The sequence below is a fragment of the Phalacrocorax carbo genome, unplaced genomic scaffold (assembly GCF_963921805.1).
Source record: "Phalacrocorax carbo unplaced genomic scaffold, bPhaCar2.1 SCAFFOLD_329, whole genome shotgun sequence".
Taxonomy (NCBI): Eukaryota; Metazoa; Chordata; class Aves; order Suliformes; family Phalacrocoracidae; genus Phalacrocorax; species Phalacrocorax carbo.
Genome location: NW_026990338.1, coordinates 1 through 16,554, shown reverse-complemented (window position 1 = coordinate 16,554; position 16,554 = coordinate 1). Strand labels below are relative to the sequence as shown.

The following is a 16,554-nucleotide window of genomic DNA, read 5'->3' as shown; positions in this document are numbered from 1 at the left end:
CCGAAAAGGGAGCCGGGTGTTCGGGGACCCCCCTCCCCCCCCCTTAAACACACGGACCCAGGAGAGCTCCGCCCTCCCTCCGAGGGGGTGGGGTTTATTAGGGGTGGGGCTTCGTGGGGTGGGGCTTCTTGGGGGCGTGGTCCGGCCCCCTCCCTCCCCTTAAACCAGCTCCCCCTGGTGGGTGAATCGCAGATCTGGGGGGGCCACCTGGGGGGGGGAGGGGGAGGGGGTCAGGGGGGGGCCCCAGGAGTCCGGGGACCCCTCCCATACCCCCACCCCCCCAAGGCCCTCAAGGGACCCCGGCCCCGCCCCCCTCACCTCCTCGTAGCCCCCCCATTCGGCCACGTCCTCGTAGGGGTGAAAGTCACCTGGAGGGAGGGGGGAGGGGTAAGTGTGGGGGAGGGGCTTGGGGTGGGGGGAGGGGGACGGGGACAGGCCCCCCTACCTCCCCCCCAATACTCACCCACGGGTGGGTCCCACGGGTGGGGGTCGCTGCGGGTCGCCCACGACCCCATAGAGCTCAGCTGTGGGGAGGGGAAGGGGGGGACACACACGTGAGGGTGGCCGCCCCTCCCCCACTCCCCCTCCCCCCCTCCTCCCCCGGCCCCTCCCCCCTCACCTCCACACTCTCGGGGGTCACCGTCACCGGGCTGTACTGGTTGGGGGTCCCCGCCTTGGCCCCGAGGCCTGGGTCCCCCCCCAGGACGCCTGGGTCCCGCCCCCGGATATGACGTCGCCACAACAGCGCCCCCCAGAGGGCGGCGTTGCCGAGGAGGAGGAGCCCCCCCAAAGCGCTGAGCCCCCCGACGAGGGCGGGGGGCACCGCAAAGCCTGCTGGGATAGAGAGGGTTGGGGGGGGCGAGGGGCGGACCCAAGGGGGTCCTGGACCCTCCCCGGGGGGGAGTCCAGGCTTCCGGCCTCACCTGCAGGGGGCGGGGCTGGCTCCTCCCCCGCCGGCGGCGAATCAACGACCAGCTCTGAGGGCGGGAAGGCAGGTGCCCAGGGCACTTCCGGTTTTAACCCCGCCCACCCCAGTCCTCACTTCCGGTCCCCCACTAGCCACACCCCACCCCGAGCCGGGGCTATTTCCGGTCCTGGCACCCCCACTTCCGGTTCTGCTCCTACTTCCGGTCCCGCCCCCACCTCTAGATCCCCCTTATCTCGAGGATGGGGACCCACTTCCGAGACGGCCAATCCACTTCCGGTTCTGCGGGAAACCATTTCCGGTTCCAACCAGCTTCCGCCCGCCGCCCACCCACGGCCGGGTATGATGTCACCGCCCCCCCGCCGACCGCTTCCGGACCCGCGCATTTCCGGTGCAACTTCCGGTCCCGCCTCCCGTTTCTGCTTCCGCCACTCCCACCCGTTTCCGGTTTGACCGCAGGTTCCAGTCCCCACCCCCCACTTCCGGCCCCGCCTCCCTTACCGGAAGTGACGGCCCTGATGACGGCAGCCGCGCCGTCACCACGGGCGTTGCGTGCCCTCACAGTGACGTCATAGGGCGTGGCGGGGCGGAGCCCCCCCAGCGTCACCGTGGGGCCGGGCACAAGGAGGGCGGCGGGCGGGGGCGGGGCGCCGGGGCCCCTAGCGCTGTGGGGGGGGTGACCGGAAGTGAGGGCTGGGAGGACCGGAAGTGGGTGTGACGTCACGGGGACTTCCGGGAAATTCCAGGTTGGAGACCGGAAATGGGGGAGTCGTGATATGGGGGACCCCGGAAGTGGGGGTGGCACCGGAAATGAGAGCGGGCCGGACCGGAAGTGACGCAAAACCCCCTCCGGGGGACCGGAAATGAGGATGTGGGGGGTCCGGCTGGCGTTTGGGGGCGCCCGGGGGGTCTGTGGGGGTGCCCAAGGGGGTTTGGGGATCCCCATTGGGGTGAGGTGACCCCTGGAGGTCCCCTGCGGTTTTTTTGGGGGTCCTAGTGGGGCTTTGGGGGTCCTCATGGCATTTGGAGGGGGGTTTCATGGAGGTTTGGGGGGCTCCAAAGGGAGCTTTGGGGTCTCCTTGAGGTTTTTTGGGGGTGAGCCCTAGGGATTTTGGGGTCCCCCATGGGGCTTTGGGGCTCCCCGTGGGGTTTTGGGCCTCCCCGTGGGGTTTTGGGGCTCCCCGTGGGGTTTTGGGCCTCCCCGTGGGGTTTTGGGGCTCCCCGTGGGGTTTTGGGCCTCCCCATGGGGTTTTGGGGCTCCCCGTGGGGTTTTGGGGCTCCCCATGGGGTTTTGGGCCTCCCCGTGGGGTTTTGGGCCTCCCCATGGGGTTTTGGGGCTCCCCGTGGGGTTTTGGGCCTCCCCGTGGGGTTTTGGGCCTCCCCGTGGGGTTTTGGGGCTCCCCATGGGGCTTTGGGGCTCCCCGTGGGGTTTTGGGGCTCCCCGTGGGATTTTGGGCCTCCCCGTGGGGTTTTGGGGCTCCCCGTGGGGTTTCGGGGTGCCCCAGGTGACCCCGCTCCCCCCTGACCTGACGAGGAAGCTCTGGGGCAGCCCCCCATCGAAGCCGGGGGTCCAGGTGAGGCTGAGGGAAGTGGGGGTGACCCCCGACACCCGCAGGTCTTGGGGGGGGTCCGGCCGGTCTGGGGAGGGTCACGGGGTTAACCAGTGCCCCCAGTACCCTCCCAGCGCTCTCAGTATCCCTCCCAGTGCCCCCAGTACCCTCCCAGTGCCTCCCAGTACCCTCCCAGCGCCTCCCAGTACCCTCCCAGTGCCCCCAGTACCCTCCCAGCGCCTCCCAGTATCCCTCCCAGCACTCCCAGTATCCCTCCCAGTGCTCCCAGTACCCCTCCCAGCGCTCCCAGTACCCCTCCCAGTGCCCCCAAGGTGCTTCCAGTCCCATCCAGTCTCATCCCAGTCCCTCTCAGTACCCTCCCAGTTCCCCATTAGATTGTCCCAGTGCTCCCAGTACCCTCCCAGTGCTCCCAGTATCCCTCCCAGTGCTCACAGTAGCCTTCCCAGTGCCCCCAGTATCCCTCCCAGTGCCCCCAGTACCCTCCCAGTGCTCCCAGTACCCTCCCAGTGCCCCCAGTATCCCTCCCAGTGCCCCCAGTATCCCTCCCAGTACCCTCCCAGTACCCCCAAGGTGCTTCCAGTCCCATCCAGTCTCATCCCACTCCCTCCCAGTACCCTCCCAGTTCCCCATTAGATTGTCCCAGTGCTCCCAGTATCCCTCCCAGTGCCCCCAGTAGCCTCCCAGTGCTCCCAGTATCCCTCCCAGTGCCCCCAGTACCCCTCCCAGTGCTCCCGGTATCCCTTCCAGTGCCCCCAGTATCCCTCCCAGCGCTCCCAGTACCCTCCCAGTGCCCCCAAGGTGCTTCCAGTCCCATCCAGTCTCATCCCAGTCCCTCCCAGTACCCTCCCAGTTCCCCATTAGATTGTCCCAGTGCTCCCAGTATCCCTCCCAGCGCTCCCAGCACCCCTCCCAGCGCCCCCAAGGTGCTTCCAGTCCCATCCAGTCTCATCCCAGTCCCTCCCAGTACCCACCCAAGCTCCCCCCTTGGCACTGGTACTACCTCCCCGATTCCAGTAACCTCCCAGTACCAAATACCCGCTCAACACCGGTGCGGAACACCCCTCCCAGTACCGACAGCGCCCCCTCCCAGTACCAGCTAACCCCTGACACCAGTATGAGCCCCGCCCAATACCAGTAAGCCCCTCCCAGTGCTCCCAGTGCCGGTACCAGCGAGGCGGAGCTGGAGGCGGCGCCGGACGGTTCCCAGCGGGCTCTGGGCGACGCAGACGAAGGTACCGAGGGTCCGGTTCTGGTCCTCGTCCCAGTCCTTGTACTGGTCCCAGTTGCGGTACTGGTGTCGGTGTCGGTTCTTGTACTGGTCCCAGTCGAGGCGGTGGTACTGGTGGCGGAGGCGGGCCCGATCCAGGGTGATGTTGGTCACGGTGAGGAGGCTGCTGGTCCAGGGGCCCTCGCGCCACTGGTGCTCCTGGAAACTGGGGTGGAACCGGCACCAGCTGGGGTGAAACTGGGGCGGACTGGGACAGACTGGGATGGACTGGGACTAATGGTAGAACTGGGACTGGGTTAGGGCAGAACTGGGAGCGGGTGGGGGCAAAACTGGGGATGGAACTGGGGTGGGATCGGGGCTGGGGTGGGGACAACTGGGGCTGGGGTGGCTCCACTGGTCACAGGTGAGCCCAGTTGGCCCCAGTTGGGCCCAGTTGGGTCGGGTTTGGCCCTAATTGGGCCCTGTTGGGTCTGGCTTGGCCCAGTTGGGTCTGGTTGGGCCCAGTCGGGTCCAGTTGGGTCTGGTTGGCCCCAGTTGGGTCCAGTTGGGTCTAGTTGGGCCCAGTTGGCCCCAGTTGGGTCTGGCTGGCCCCAGTCGGGCCCAGTTGGGTCTGGTTTGGCCCGAATTGGGCCCTGTTGGGTCTGGCTTGGCCCAGTTGGGTCTGGTTGGGCCCAGTCGGGTCCAGTTGGGTCTGGTTGGCCCCAGTTGGGTCCAGTTGGGTCTGGTTGGGCCCAGTCGGCCCCAGTTGGGTCTGGTTGGCCCCAGTCGGGCCCAGTTGGGTCTGGTTGGCCCCAGTCGGGCCCAGTTGGGTCTGGTTGGCCCCAGTCGGGTCCAGTTGGGTCTGGTTGGGCCCAGCCGGGCCCAGTTGGGTCTGGTTGGCCCCAGTCGGGCCCAGTTGGGTCTGGTTGGCCCCAGTTGGCCCCAGTTGGGTCTGGTTGGCCCCAGTCGGGCCCACTTGGGTCTGGTTGGGCCCAGTCGGGTCCAGTTGGGTCTGGTTGGCCCCAGTTGGGTCCAGTTGGGTCTGGTTGGGCCCAGTCGGCCCCAGTTGGGTCTGGTTGGCCCCAGTCGGGCCCAGTTGGGTCTGGTTGGGCCCAGTCGGGTCCAGTTGGGTCTGGTTGGCCCCAGTCGGCCCCAGTTGGGTCTGGTTGGCCCCAGTCGGGCCCAGTTGGGTCTGGTTGGGCCCAGTTTGCCCCAGTCGGGCCCAGCTGGGCGTGGCCCGGCCTGTTGGGGTACCTGGCCTGATCGGGGCGCAGGGATTGGCCGCGGCGCTCCCAGCGCAGCTCCACCCCGGGCACGCCCTGGGCGCGGCACCGCAGCTGCGCCAAGTCCGACCCGTCAGGCACCAGCACCGGCACTGGCTCCGCCTCCGACTCCGCCTCCAGCTCGGGGCCATCTTGGGGGGGGGGGCGGAGGGTGTCAGAGCTGGGATTGGCCACCCATTGGGTGCCTCCCCTCTCCCTCGTGTCCCTCCTATTGGTTGTCTCCTCCCTGGGAGCCCCCCGATTGGCTGAACCCCTCCCATGGCTGTCCCTCATTGGCTGCCCCCACTGGGTGGCCCCTCCCATCCCAACTCCCCATTGGTTGTCCCGGATTGGGTGGCCCCTCCCATGGCTGTCCCTCATTGGCTGCCCCCACTGGGTGGCCCCTCCCACCCCACATTCTCTATTGGGTTCCCCTCCCCCATTCCATGTCTCCCATTGGCTGCTCCCCATAGGGTGGCCTCCCATTGGTTCCCCCTCCCCAAACCACACCCCACATTGGCTCCCCCCATCCCACGCCCCCATTGGCTCCCCCCATCCCGCGCCCCCCATTGGTTCCCCCCATCCCACGCCCCCCATTGGTTCCCCCCCCCAATCCCACGCCCCCCATTGGCTCCCCCCATCCCACGCCCCCGTTGGCTCCCCCCATCCCGCGCCCCCCATTGGTTCCCCCCATCCCACGCCCCCCATTGGTTCCCCCCATCCCGCGCCCCCCATTGGTTCCACCCCCCCAATCCCACGCCCCCCATTGGCTCCCCCCATCCCACGCCCCCATTGGCTCCCCCCCATCCCACGCCCCCCATTGGCTCCCCCCCATCCCACGCCCCCCATTGGCTCCCCCCATCCCACGCCCCCCATTGGCTCCCCCCCATCCCACGCCCCCCATTGGTTCCCCCCATCCCACGCCCCCCTTTGGCTCCCCCCATCCCACGCCCCCCATTGGCTCCCCCCTATCCCACGCCCCTCATTGGCTCCCCCCTATCCCACGCCCCCCCATTGGTTCCCCCCCATCCCACGCCCCCATTGGTTCCCCCCATCCCACGCCCCCCATTGGTTCCCCCCCCATCCCACGCCCCCATTGGTTCCCCCCATCCCACGCCCCCCATTGGTTCCCCCCCCATCCCACGCCCCCATTGGTTCCCCCCATCCCACGCCCCCCATTGGTTCCCCCCATCCCACGCCCCCCATTGGCTCCCCCCATCCCACGCCCCCATTGGTTCCCCCCCCCATCCCACACCCCCATTGGTTCCCCCCATCCCACGCCCCCCATTGGCTCCCCCCATCCCACGCCCCCATTGGTTCCCCCCCCCATCCCACACCCCCATTGGCTCCCCCCATCCCACGCCCCCATTGGCTCCCCCCATCCCACGCCCCCATTGGTTCCCCCCCCCATCCCACACCCCCATTGGTTCCCCCCATCCCACGCCCCCATTGGCTCCCCCCCCAATCCCACGCCCCCATTGGTTCCCCCCCCATCCCACGCCCCCATTGGTTCCCCCCATCCCACGCCCCCCATTGGTTCCCCCCATCCCACGCCCCCATTGGTCGCCCCCCCGGAGGGGGGCGGGACCCACAGCGGACGACGAGGCGGACGACGGCCCGGGCGGGGGGGGGCACCCCCGTGTCCACGCGGCACTCGTAGGGCCCCCCAAGTTCCCGCCGCGCCCCCCGCACCCGCAGGCGCCCCACGGGGAGCCCCCCCTCGGGCTGCAGCTCTTCGGGGAGCCCCTCGGGCCCCTCCTCCCCCTGCGGGGACACCGGCACCCCCCAGCGCGTCACCCCCCACCCCCCTCCGTGCACCCCCCCCCGTGTCCCCATGACCCCCCCAATACCCCCCGTGACCCTCCCAGGCCCCCCACCCCCCCAAGCCCCCCACCCTCATAGGCCCCCCACGCCCCCCCAATGCCCCCCATGTCCCCCCACCCCCAATGAAACCCCCCATGCCCCCACCCCTCACGCCCCCCCACATCCCCAATGCCCCCCAGAATCCCCCACCCCCATGGCCCCCCCTGCCCCCCCATAACACCCACCCATGCCCCCCCCATGCCCCCCCCATGCCCCCCCATGCCCCTCCATGCTCCCCCCAGCCCCATGCCCCCTCCATGCCCCCCCATGCCCCCCCCACCCACATGGCCCCCCCACCCCCATGGCCCCCCAACCCCCATGGCCCCCCCACCCCCCATGCCCCCTCATGCCCCCCCCAGCCCCATGCCCCCCCCACCCCCATGGCCCCCCCACCCCCATGGCCCCCCATGCCCCCCCCCACCCCCATGCCCCCCCCAGCCCCATGCCCCCCCCACCCCCATGCCCCCCATGCCCCCCCCACCCCCATGCCCCCCCATGCCCCCCCCAGCCCCATGCCCCCCCCACCCCCATGGCCCCCCCCAGCCCCATGCCCTCCCATGCCCCCCCCACCCCCATGGCCCCCCCCCCCATGCCCCCCCATGCCCCCCCCAGCCCCATGCCCCCCCATCCCCCCCCCACCCCCATGGCCCCCCCCAGCCCCATGCCCCCCCATGCCCCCCCCACCCCCATGGCCCCCCAGCCCCATGCCCCCCCCGCCCCCATGGCCCCCCCCAGCCCCATGCCCCCCCCACCCCCATGCCCCCCCCACCCCCATGGCCCCCCCCAGCCCCATGCCCCCCCCGCCCCCCGGGCCCCCCCGCACCAGGCGCCCCCAGCGCAGGCCGGCGGGGGGCAGGGGGCTCCCCTCGGCCTCGCACAGCAGCTCCGCGGCGCCGCCCTCGGCCACCAGCACCGGGTCGGGGGCCCGCACGATGGCCGGGGGGTCTGGGGGCGGGGCCAGGGGTCAGGGGGCGGGGCCAGGGGCGGGGTCAGGGCTGGGTCGGGGCAGGGTCAGGGTCAGGGGGCGGGGTCAGGGGTCGGGGTCGGGGTCAGGGTCGGGGTCAGGGCTGGGTCGGGGTCAGGGGGCGGGGTCAGGGATCAGACCTAAGGTCAGGGGGAGGGGTCAGGGGTCAGGGGGTGGGGTCAGGGTCTGGGGTCAGGGATCAGGCCTAAGGTCAGGGGGCGGGGTCTGGGGTCAGGGGCGGGGTCGGGGTCAGGGGGTGGGGGCGGGGTCAGGGGGCGGGGTCAGGGTCTGGTGTCAGGGATCAGGCCTAAGGTCAGGGGGCGGGGTCTGGGGTCAGGGGTCAGGGGGCGGGGTCAGTGGGCGGGGTCAGGGCTGGGTCAGTGGCAGGGGCAGGGGCAGGGTCTGGGGTCAGGGATCAGGCCTAAGGTCAGGGGGCGGGGTTAAGGTCAGGGGTCGGGGGCGGGGTCAGGGGTCAGGGTCTGGGACCACGTGTCGGGGGTTGGGGGTCAAAGGTCAAGGTGGGAGGGGCAGGAAGCCGGGGGGTTTAGGGTGCTTTCGGGGGATGGTGGGTGCTAGGGGGAGCCGTGGGGCGCTATGGGGTGCTATGGGGCGCTGTGGGGCGGCTCAGAGTGCATGAGGAGGCTGGCCCCGCCCCTCGGCGTTGTGACACAGGTGTGCCATAGGGAGCCATAGGGAGCCGTGGGGCGCTATGGGGTGCTATGGGGCGCTGTGGGGCGGCTCACAGTGCACGAGGAGGCGGAGCCAGGCCTGGCCCCGCCCCTCGGCGTTGCGACACTCCACCCCGTAGGTGCCGCCGTCCCCCCGCGTGACGTTGCCGATCTCCAGCCCCCCCCCCGGCAGCAGGCGGTGACGGGGCGACCCCTCTGCGGGGGCAGGGGGCGGGGTCAGGGGCGGGGCCGGGGGCGGGGACACACCCTGCCCCACCCCCGGCCCCCTCAGCCTGAAGGGGAGGCCACAGAGGCCTCCCAGCCACTCCCAGTAACCCCACAGCCCCCTCCCAGTGCTCCCAGTAACCCCACAGCCCCCTCCCAGCGCTCCCAGTAACCCCATAGCCCCTTCCCAGCCCCTCCCAGTAACCCCACAGCCCCCTCCCAGTGCTCCCAGTAACCCCACAGCCCCCTCCCAGCCCCTCCCAGTAACCCCACAGCCCCCTCCCAGCGCTCCCAGTAACCCCATAGCCCCTTCCCAGCCCCTCCCAGTAACCCCACAGCCCCCTCCCAGTGCTCCCAGTAACCCCACAGCCCCCTCCCAGCCCCTCCCAGTAACCCCACAGCCCCCTCCCAGTGCTCCCAGTGCTCCCAGTATGCACCGGGGTGCAGGGCGCGGCCGCCGAGGCTCCAGGCGCAGCTCTCCACGGGGGGGTGGGCGAGGATGAGGAGGGGCAGCTGCGCCCCCTCGTGCTCCCGCGCCACCACCAGCGCCCCCGCCCCCGCCGCAAACTGGGGGGCATCTGGGGGGCTCCCAGTGACCCCCAGGGCCTCCCAGCCCCCTCCTGGCCCCTCCCAGCCCCCCCTAGCCCCCCCCCAGCCCCCTCCCAGCCCCACCCAGCCCCCTCCCAGCCCCCTCCCGGCCCCTCCCAGCCCCCCCCCCAGCCCCCTCCCGGCCCCTCCCGGCCCCTCCCAGCCCCCTCCCGGCCCCCCCCCAGCCCCCTCCCAGCCCCTCCCAGCCCCCTCCCGGCCCCTCCCGGCCCCTCCCAGCCCCTCCCAGCCCCCTCCCAGCCCCTCCCAGCCCCTCCCAGCCCCCCCCAGCCCCTCCCAGCCCCTCCCAGTCCCCTCCCTGTCCCCTCCCAGCCCCCTCCCGGCCCCTCCCAGCCCCCTCCCGGCCCCTCCCGGCCCCTCCCAGTCCCTCCCAGCCCCTCCCAGCCCCCCCAATCCCCCCGCCCCACTCACGGCGCACGAGGATCTGGTGGGCGGCGCTGACGGCCACGCCCAGGGCGGGGCTGGTGGCCTGGCAGGTGACGGCCCCGCCCTGGTCCCCCGGCCCCACCCGCAGGCGCAGGCGGGACCCGGTCGCGACCCCCCCGAAGGGTGCTGGGGAGGGGGGCAGGGGCTCGCCCGGGAGCCTGGGGGTGTGGGGTCACAGGGTCACATGGGGTCATGGGGTCACGGGGGGTCATGGGGTCACGGGGGGTCACGGGGGTCACAGGGGTCACGGGGGGTCACAGGGGTCACGGGGGTCACAGGGGTCACGGGGGGTCACGGGGTCACGGGGGGTCACGGGGGGTCACAGGGGTCATGGGGTCACGGCGGGTCATGGGGACATGTGGGGTCATGTGGGGTCATGTGGGTCACGTGGGGTCATGGGGGTCACGGGGGTCACATGGGGTCACGGGGTCACGGGGGGTCACGGGGGTCACAGGGGGTCATGGGAGGTCACAGGGGTCATAGGGGACACGGGGTCACATGGGGTCACGTGGGGTCACAGGGTCATAGGGGGACATGGGGTTGTGGGGGTCACGGGTGCCACAGGGTGCCGTGGGGTGACATGGGGGTGCTGTGGGGTGCCACGGGGGGTGACACAGGGTGCCATGGGGTGCCGTGGGGTGCCACAGGGTGCCATGGGGTGCCACAGGGTGCCATGGGGTGACACGGGGGTGCCGTGGGGTGACACGGGGGTGACACAGGGTGCCATGGGGTGCCGTGGGGTGACACGGGGTACCCTGGGGTGCCACAGGGTGCCGTGGGGTGCCACAGGGTGCCATGTGGTGACACGGGGGTGCCGTGGGGTGACACGGGGGTGACACAGGGGTGACACAGGGGTGACACGGGGTGCCATGGGGTGATACGGGGGTGACACGGGGGTGAAACGGGGGTGACACAGGGGTGCTGTGGGGTGACACGGGGGTGACACGGGGGTGACACGGGGGTGCCGTGGGGTGACACGGGGGTGACACGGGGGTGACACGGGGGTGCCGTGGGGTGCCGCGGGGGTGCCATGGGGTGACACGGGGGTGACACGGGGGTGCCGTGGGGTGCCGCGGGGGTGCCATGGGGTGACACAGGGGTGCCGTGGGTGCCGCGGGGTGCCATGGGGTGACACAGGGGTGCCGTGGGGTGACACAGGGGTGCCGTGGGGTGCCGTGGGGTGCCGTGGGGTGACACGGGGGTGACACAGGGTGCCATGGGGTGACACGGGGGTGCCGTGGGGTGCCGTGGGGTGCCATGGGGTGACACGGGGGTGACACGGGGGTGCCGTGGGGTGCCGTGGGGTGACACAGGGGTGCCACAGGGTGCCATGGGGTGCCATGGGGTGACACAGGGGTGCCGTGGGGTGACACAGGGGTGCCACAGGGTGCCATGGGGTGCCGTGGGTGCCGTGGGTGCCGTGGGTGCCACAGGGTGCCGCGGGGTGCCATGGGGTGACACAGGGGTGCCGTGGGGTGACACAGGGGTGCCACAGGGTGCCATGGGGTGCCGTGGGTGCCGTGGGTGCCGTGGGTGCCGCGGGTGCCGCGGGGTGCCATGGGGTGACACAGGGGTGCCGTGGGGTGACACAGGGGTGCCGTGGGGTGCCGTGGGGTGACACAGGGGTGCCATGGGGTGCCATGGGGTGACACAGGGGTGCCGTGGGGTGACACAGGGGTGCCACAGGGTGCCATGGGGTGCCATGGGGTGACACAGGGGTGCCGTGGGTGCCGTGGGGTGACACGGGGGTGCCATGGGGTGACACAGGGGTGCCGTGGGGTGACACAGGGTGCCATGGGGTGCCGTGGGGTGCCGTGGGGTGCCGTGGGGTGCCGTGGGGTGCCGTGGGTGCCGTGGGGTGCCGTGGGGTGCCGTGGGTGCCGTGGGGTGCCGTACGGGTGCCCGTGGCGGAGCCAGCGCAGGGTGGGGGCGGGGTGGGCGCTGCCGGCCAGGCAGGTCAGGACGAGGGTCTGGCCCGGCCGGGCCTCGCGGGGTGACGCCGAGACCGTCACCGAGAGGGGCGGGACTGGGGGGACACGGGGGTCACGGGGGGTCACGGGGGGTCACGGGGTCACGGGGGGTCACGGGGGTCACGGGGGTCATGGGGGGAGCACCCACCCTGCAGCCGGGGGCACCCCGGGGCGTGGGGGGGGGGTGTTGGCACCCCGAGGTCCCCCCATGGCCACCAGCACCCCGAGGTGCCCCCCCGCACCGCCAGGTGACCCCCCCAGCACCCCATGGTCCCCCCGAGCACCCCCAGGTGCCCCCCCAGCACCCCATGGTCCCCCCGAGCACCCCGAGGTGCCCCCCAGCACCCCCAGGTGCCCCCCCAGCACCCCATGGTCCCCCTGAGCACCCCCAGGTGCCCCCCCAGCACCCCGAGGCGCCCCCCCAGCACCCCCAGGTCCCCCCCCAGCACCCCCAGTTCTCCCCCCAACACCCCCAGCCCCCCCGCCCCAGCACCCCCAGGTGCCCCCCCAGCACCCCCAGGTCTCCCCCCAGCACCCCCAGCCCCCCCCCAGCACCCCCAGGTGCCCCCCCAGCACCCCCAGCCCCCCCCCCAGCACCCCGAGGTGCCCCCCACAGCACCCTGAGGCCCCCCCCCAGCACCCTGAGATCACCCCCAGCACCCCCAGGTCCCCCCCCAGCACCCCGAGGTGCCCCCCACAGCACCCTGAGGCCCCCCCCAGCACCCTGAGATCACCCCCAGCACCCCCAGGTCCCCCCCCAGCACCCCGAGGTGCCCCCCACAGCACCCTGAGGCCCCCCCCAGCACCCTGAGATCACCCCCAGCACCCCCAGGTCCCCCCCCAGCACCCCGAGGCGCCCCCCCAGCACCCCCAGCTGCCCCCCCAGCATCTTCAGCCCCCCCCCCAGCACCCCGAGGTGCGCCCCCCAGCACCCTGAGGCCCCCCCCAGCACCCCCAGTTCTCCCCCCAACACCCCCAGCCCCACCCCCAGCACCCCCAGATGCCCCCCCAGCACCCCCAGTTCTCCCCCCAACACCCCCAGCCCCACCCCCAGCACCCCCAGGTCACCCCCCAGCACCCCCAGCTGCCCCCCCAGCACCTTCAGCCCCCCCCGCCAGCACCCCGAGGTGCGCCCCCCAGCACCCTGAGGCCCCCCCCAGCACCCTGAGGCCCCCCCCAGCACCCTGAGGCGCCCCCCCCAGCCCCCCCAGCCCCCCCCAGCACCCCCAGCCCCCCCCAGCCCCCCGCGCCCCCCCTCACAGAGGACGCGGAGGCGGGTGGTGGCGCTGAGGGGGGTCCCGCGGGGGTCCCCCAAAGCCTCGCAGCGGTAGGTGGCCCCGTTGTCGCTGGGCGTCACCGTCACCAGCAGCTCCCGCGACGTCACCGTCCCCCCGGACCCCTGGGTGCCCTCCTTCAGGGGGCGCCCGTCCTGGGGGGGCACCCATGGGTGGGGGGGGGCACCCATGGCAACCTCCACGGGTGGGGAGGGGTCTGGGGGGGGACTGGGGGGGATCTGGGGTGTCCCGGACCCCTGGGTGCCCTCCTTCAGGGGGCGCCCGTCCTGGGGGGGCACCCATGGGTGGGGGGGGGGGGGTCCCACCATGCTCCAGGCCAGGCGAGGGGCGGGGTAGGATGGGGGGTCCCGGGGTGGGGGGGTTTGGGGGGTCCCTGGGGTGGGTGTGGGTCCCGGGGTGGAGGGGGGTCCCTGGGTGGGGGGGTTTGGGGGGGTCCCGGGGTGGGGGGGGGTCCCTGGGTGGGTGGGGGTCCCTAGGTGGGGGGGTTTGGGGGGGTCCCTGGGGTGGGTGGGGGTCCCGGGGTGGGTGGGGTCCCTAGGTGGGGGGGTTTGGGGGGGTCCCTGGGGTGGGTGGGGGTCCCGGGGTGGGGGGGTTTGGGGGGTCCCTGGGGTGGGTGGGGGTCCCTGGGTGGGGGGGTTTGGGGGGTCCCGGGGTGGGGGGGGGTCCCTGGGGTGGGGGGGGTCCCTGGTTGGGGGGGGTTTGGGGGGGTCCCGGGGTGGGGGGGGTCCCTGGGGTGGGGGGGGTCCCTGGGTGGGGGGGTTTGGGGGGGGTCCCTGGGGTGGGGGGGTTTGGGGGGTCCCTGGGGTGGGGGGGGGGGTCCCTGGGTGGGGGGGTTTGGGGGGGGTCCCTGGGGTGGGGGGGGGTCCCTGGGTGGGGGGGTTTGGGGGGGTCCCTGGGGTGGGGGGGGTCCCTGGGTGGGGGGGTTTGGGGGGTCCCTGGGGTGGGGGGGGTCCCTGGGTGGGGGGCTTTGGGGGGGTCCCTGGGGTGGGGGGGTATGGGGGGTCCCCACCTTGCTCCAGGCCAGGCGGGGGGCGGGGTGCCCCCCCCGCGCGTGACAGCCCAGCCGCAGCCGCTCCCCCACGCGGAAGGTGGCGTTGGGGGGCGGGGTCTCGAGCCACAGGTCCTGGGGGGGGTCTGGGGGCGAGGGGCGGGGCTAAATGCGGGCCACGCCCACGGCCACGCCTCCTCCAGTCCCCCTCCCAACTCCCCCCATCCCCTCCGGCCCCTCCCAGCCCCTCCCAGCCCCCCCCATCCCCTCCGGCCCCTCCCAGCCCCTCCCAGCCCCCTCCCATCCCCTCCCATCCCCTCCGGCCCCTCCCAGCCCCCTCCCATCCCCTCCCAGCCCCCTCCCAGCCCCCTCCCAGCCCCTCCCATCCCCCCCCATCCCCTCCGGCCCCTCCCAGCCCCCTCCCATCCCCTCCCAGCCCCCTCCCAGCCCCTCCCATCCCCTCCCAGCCCCCTCCCAGCCCCCTCCCAGCCCCTCCCATCCCCCCCCATCCCCTCCGGCCCCTCCCAGCCCCTCCCAGCCCCCTCCCAGCCCCCTCCCATCCCCTCCCAGCCTCTCCCAGCCCCCTCCCAGCCCCCTCCCAGCCCCCTCCCGACCCCTCCCAGCCCCTCCCATCCCCCCCCATCCCCTCCGGCCCCTCCCAGCCCCTCCCAGCCCCTCCCAGCCCCTCCCAGCCCCCTCCCAACCCCTCCCATCCCCCCCCAGCCCCCTCCCAGCCCCCCCCAGCCCCCTCCCGACCCCTCCCATCCCCCCCCAGCCCCCTCCCAGCCCCTCCCAGCCCCCTCCCATCCCCCTCCCAGCCCCCCCCAGCCCCCTCCCGACCCCCCCCAGCCCCTCCCAGCCCCCTCCCATCCCCTCCCAGCCTCTCCCAGCCCCCCCCAGCCCCCTCCCAGCCCCCTCCCAGCCCCTCCCAGCCTCTCCCAGCCCCCTCCCAGCCCCTCCCAGCCCCTCCCAGCCCCCTCCCAGCCCCTCCCAGCCCCCTCCCAGTCCCCTCCCAGCCCCTCCCAGCCCCCTCCCATCCCCCCCCAGCCCCCTCCCATCCCGCCCCAGCCCCCTCCCAGCCCCTCCCAGCCCCTCCCAGCCCCTCCCAGCCCCCTCCCATCCCCTCCCAGCCCCTCCCATCCCGCCCCAGCCCCGCCCGGGCGGTGGCACCCACGGGTGACGCTGAGCAGGAGGGTGGCGCTGCGCGTGCCCAGCCCCGCCACCGCGGCCTCGCACACGATGGGGCGCCCGTGGTCCTCGCGCCGCCCCACCAGCGTGACGTTGGACACCGTCACCGTGCCACGCCCCTCCCCCTGCGGGGCGCCGCGGGTCGGGCCACGCCCACCCCCGGCCACGCCCACCCCGGCCACGCCCACCCCCCGGCCACCTACAGACACGGCCCCACCCACCCCCCATAGGGACCCCCGCCACCCATGTCCCACTCCCACCCCCCCACAGGGACCCCACCCACCGACCCCACCCATGGACACCCCCCCGCCCCCCACCCTCAGACACCCCACCCATCATGCCCCCACCCATGACCCCACCCTTGCCCCCGCCCCCTACAACTCCCACCGCCCCCCACGCCCCCCACCCACGCCCCCACCCCCCCACCCTGAGTCTCCCACACACCCCCCACCCCCAGACCCCCCCCAGACCCCCAGACACCCCCACCCATCACCCCCCACCCCCAGACCCCCCCGAGACCCCCCCACCCACATCCCGCCACCCAAGCTCCCCCACCCATGACTCACAGACCCCCCCACGTCCCCCACCCCCCTACACCCCCCCCACGGCCCCCCCCACGCCCCCCATGCCCCCATCACCCCCCACGCCCCCCCACCCCCCCCACCCCCCCATAGCCCCCCACACGTCCCCCCACTCCCCCCCACACCCTCCCCCACACCCACCATCACCCCCCACCCCCCCACCCCCCATCACTCCCCCCCACGCCCCCCCACGCCCCCCCAACCCCCATCCCCCGCCCCACACACACGCCCCCCCACGACCCCCCCCCACCTCCCACATACCCCCACGCCCCCATCACCCCCTTACATGCCCCCCCCACCCCCCCACCCCCCACGCCCCCCCCATAACCCCCATCCCCCCCCGCCCCCCCCCCCGCCGCCCCACATGCCCCCAGACACCCCCCCCGCCCGCCCCCCATCCCCCCCCGCCCCCCCCCACCTGGGCGTGGGCGGTGTCGGTGGGGGGCAGCTCCCGCCCCCCCAGCCACCAGCGCAGCCGCGCCGGGGGGTTACTGGGGGCGCTGGTGCAGGAGAGGGCGGCCGAAGCGTTCTCCGCCAGCGCCGGGACCCCCGCGATCCGCACCTCGGCCGGGGGGTCTGCGCCCGCCGGGGGGAGCGGTGTGGGCTCCCGGGGCCCCCCAGTGCCCCCCAGTGCTCCCCAGCACCCCCCAGCGCCCCCCAGTGCGGCCCAGTGCCCCCAGTGCCCCCCAGGGCCCCCCAGTGCTCCCCAGCCCCTCCCATCCCCTCCCAGCCCCTCCCAGTCCCTCCCAGCCCCTCCCAGCCCCTCCCAGCCCCCTCCCAGTCCCCCCAGCCCCTCCCAGCCCCTCCCAGTCCCT

At 73.9% G+C, this 16,554-nt stretch overlaps 1 protein-coding gene across 1 annotated transcript; it reads right to left on the bottom strand.

Annotated features, from left to right (window-relative positions):
• Nucleotides 1–19: 19 nt before the first annotated feature.
• On the bottom strand, nt 20–16,343 carry NPHS1 (NPHS1 adhesion molecule, nephrin; the record flags this gene model as incomplete). Its single annotated transcript, XM_064440166.1, has 19 exons — nt 20–207; nt 319–368; nt 464–524; nt 620–831; nt 924–977; nt 1,427–1,590; nt 2,452–2,563; nt 3,664–3,929; nt 4,958–5,117; nt 6,558–6,729; nt 7,652–7,773; nt 8,536–8,676; nt 9,123–9,263; nt 9,703–9,875; nt 11,614–11,743; nt 12,948–13,116; nt 13,992–14,116; nt 15,145–15,283; nt 16,158–16,343. Coding segments are annotated over 19 exons (2,625 nt in total), but the record flags the coding sequence as incomplete, so codon positions are not given.
• Between the last annotated feature and the right edge of the window lie 211 nt (nt 16,344–16,554).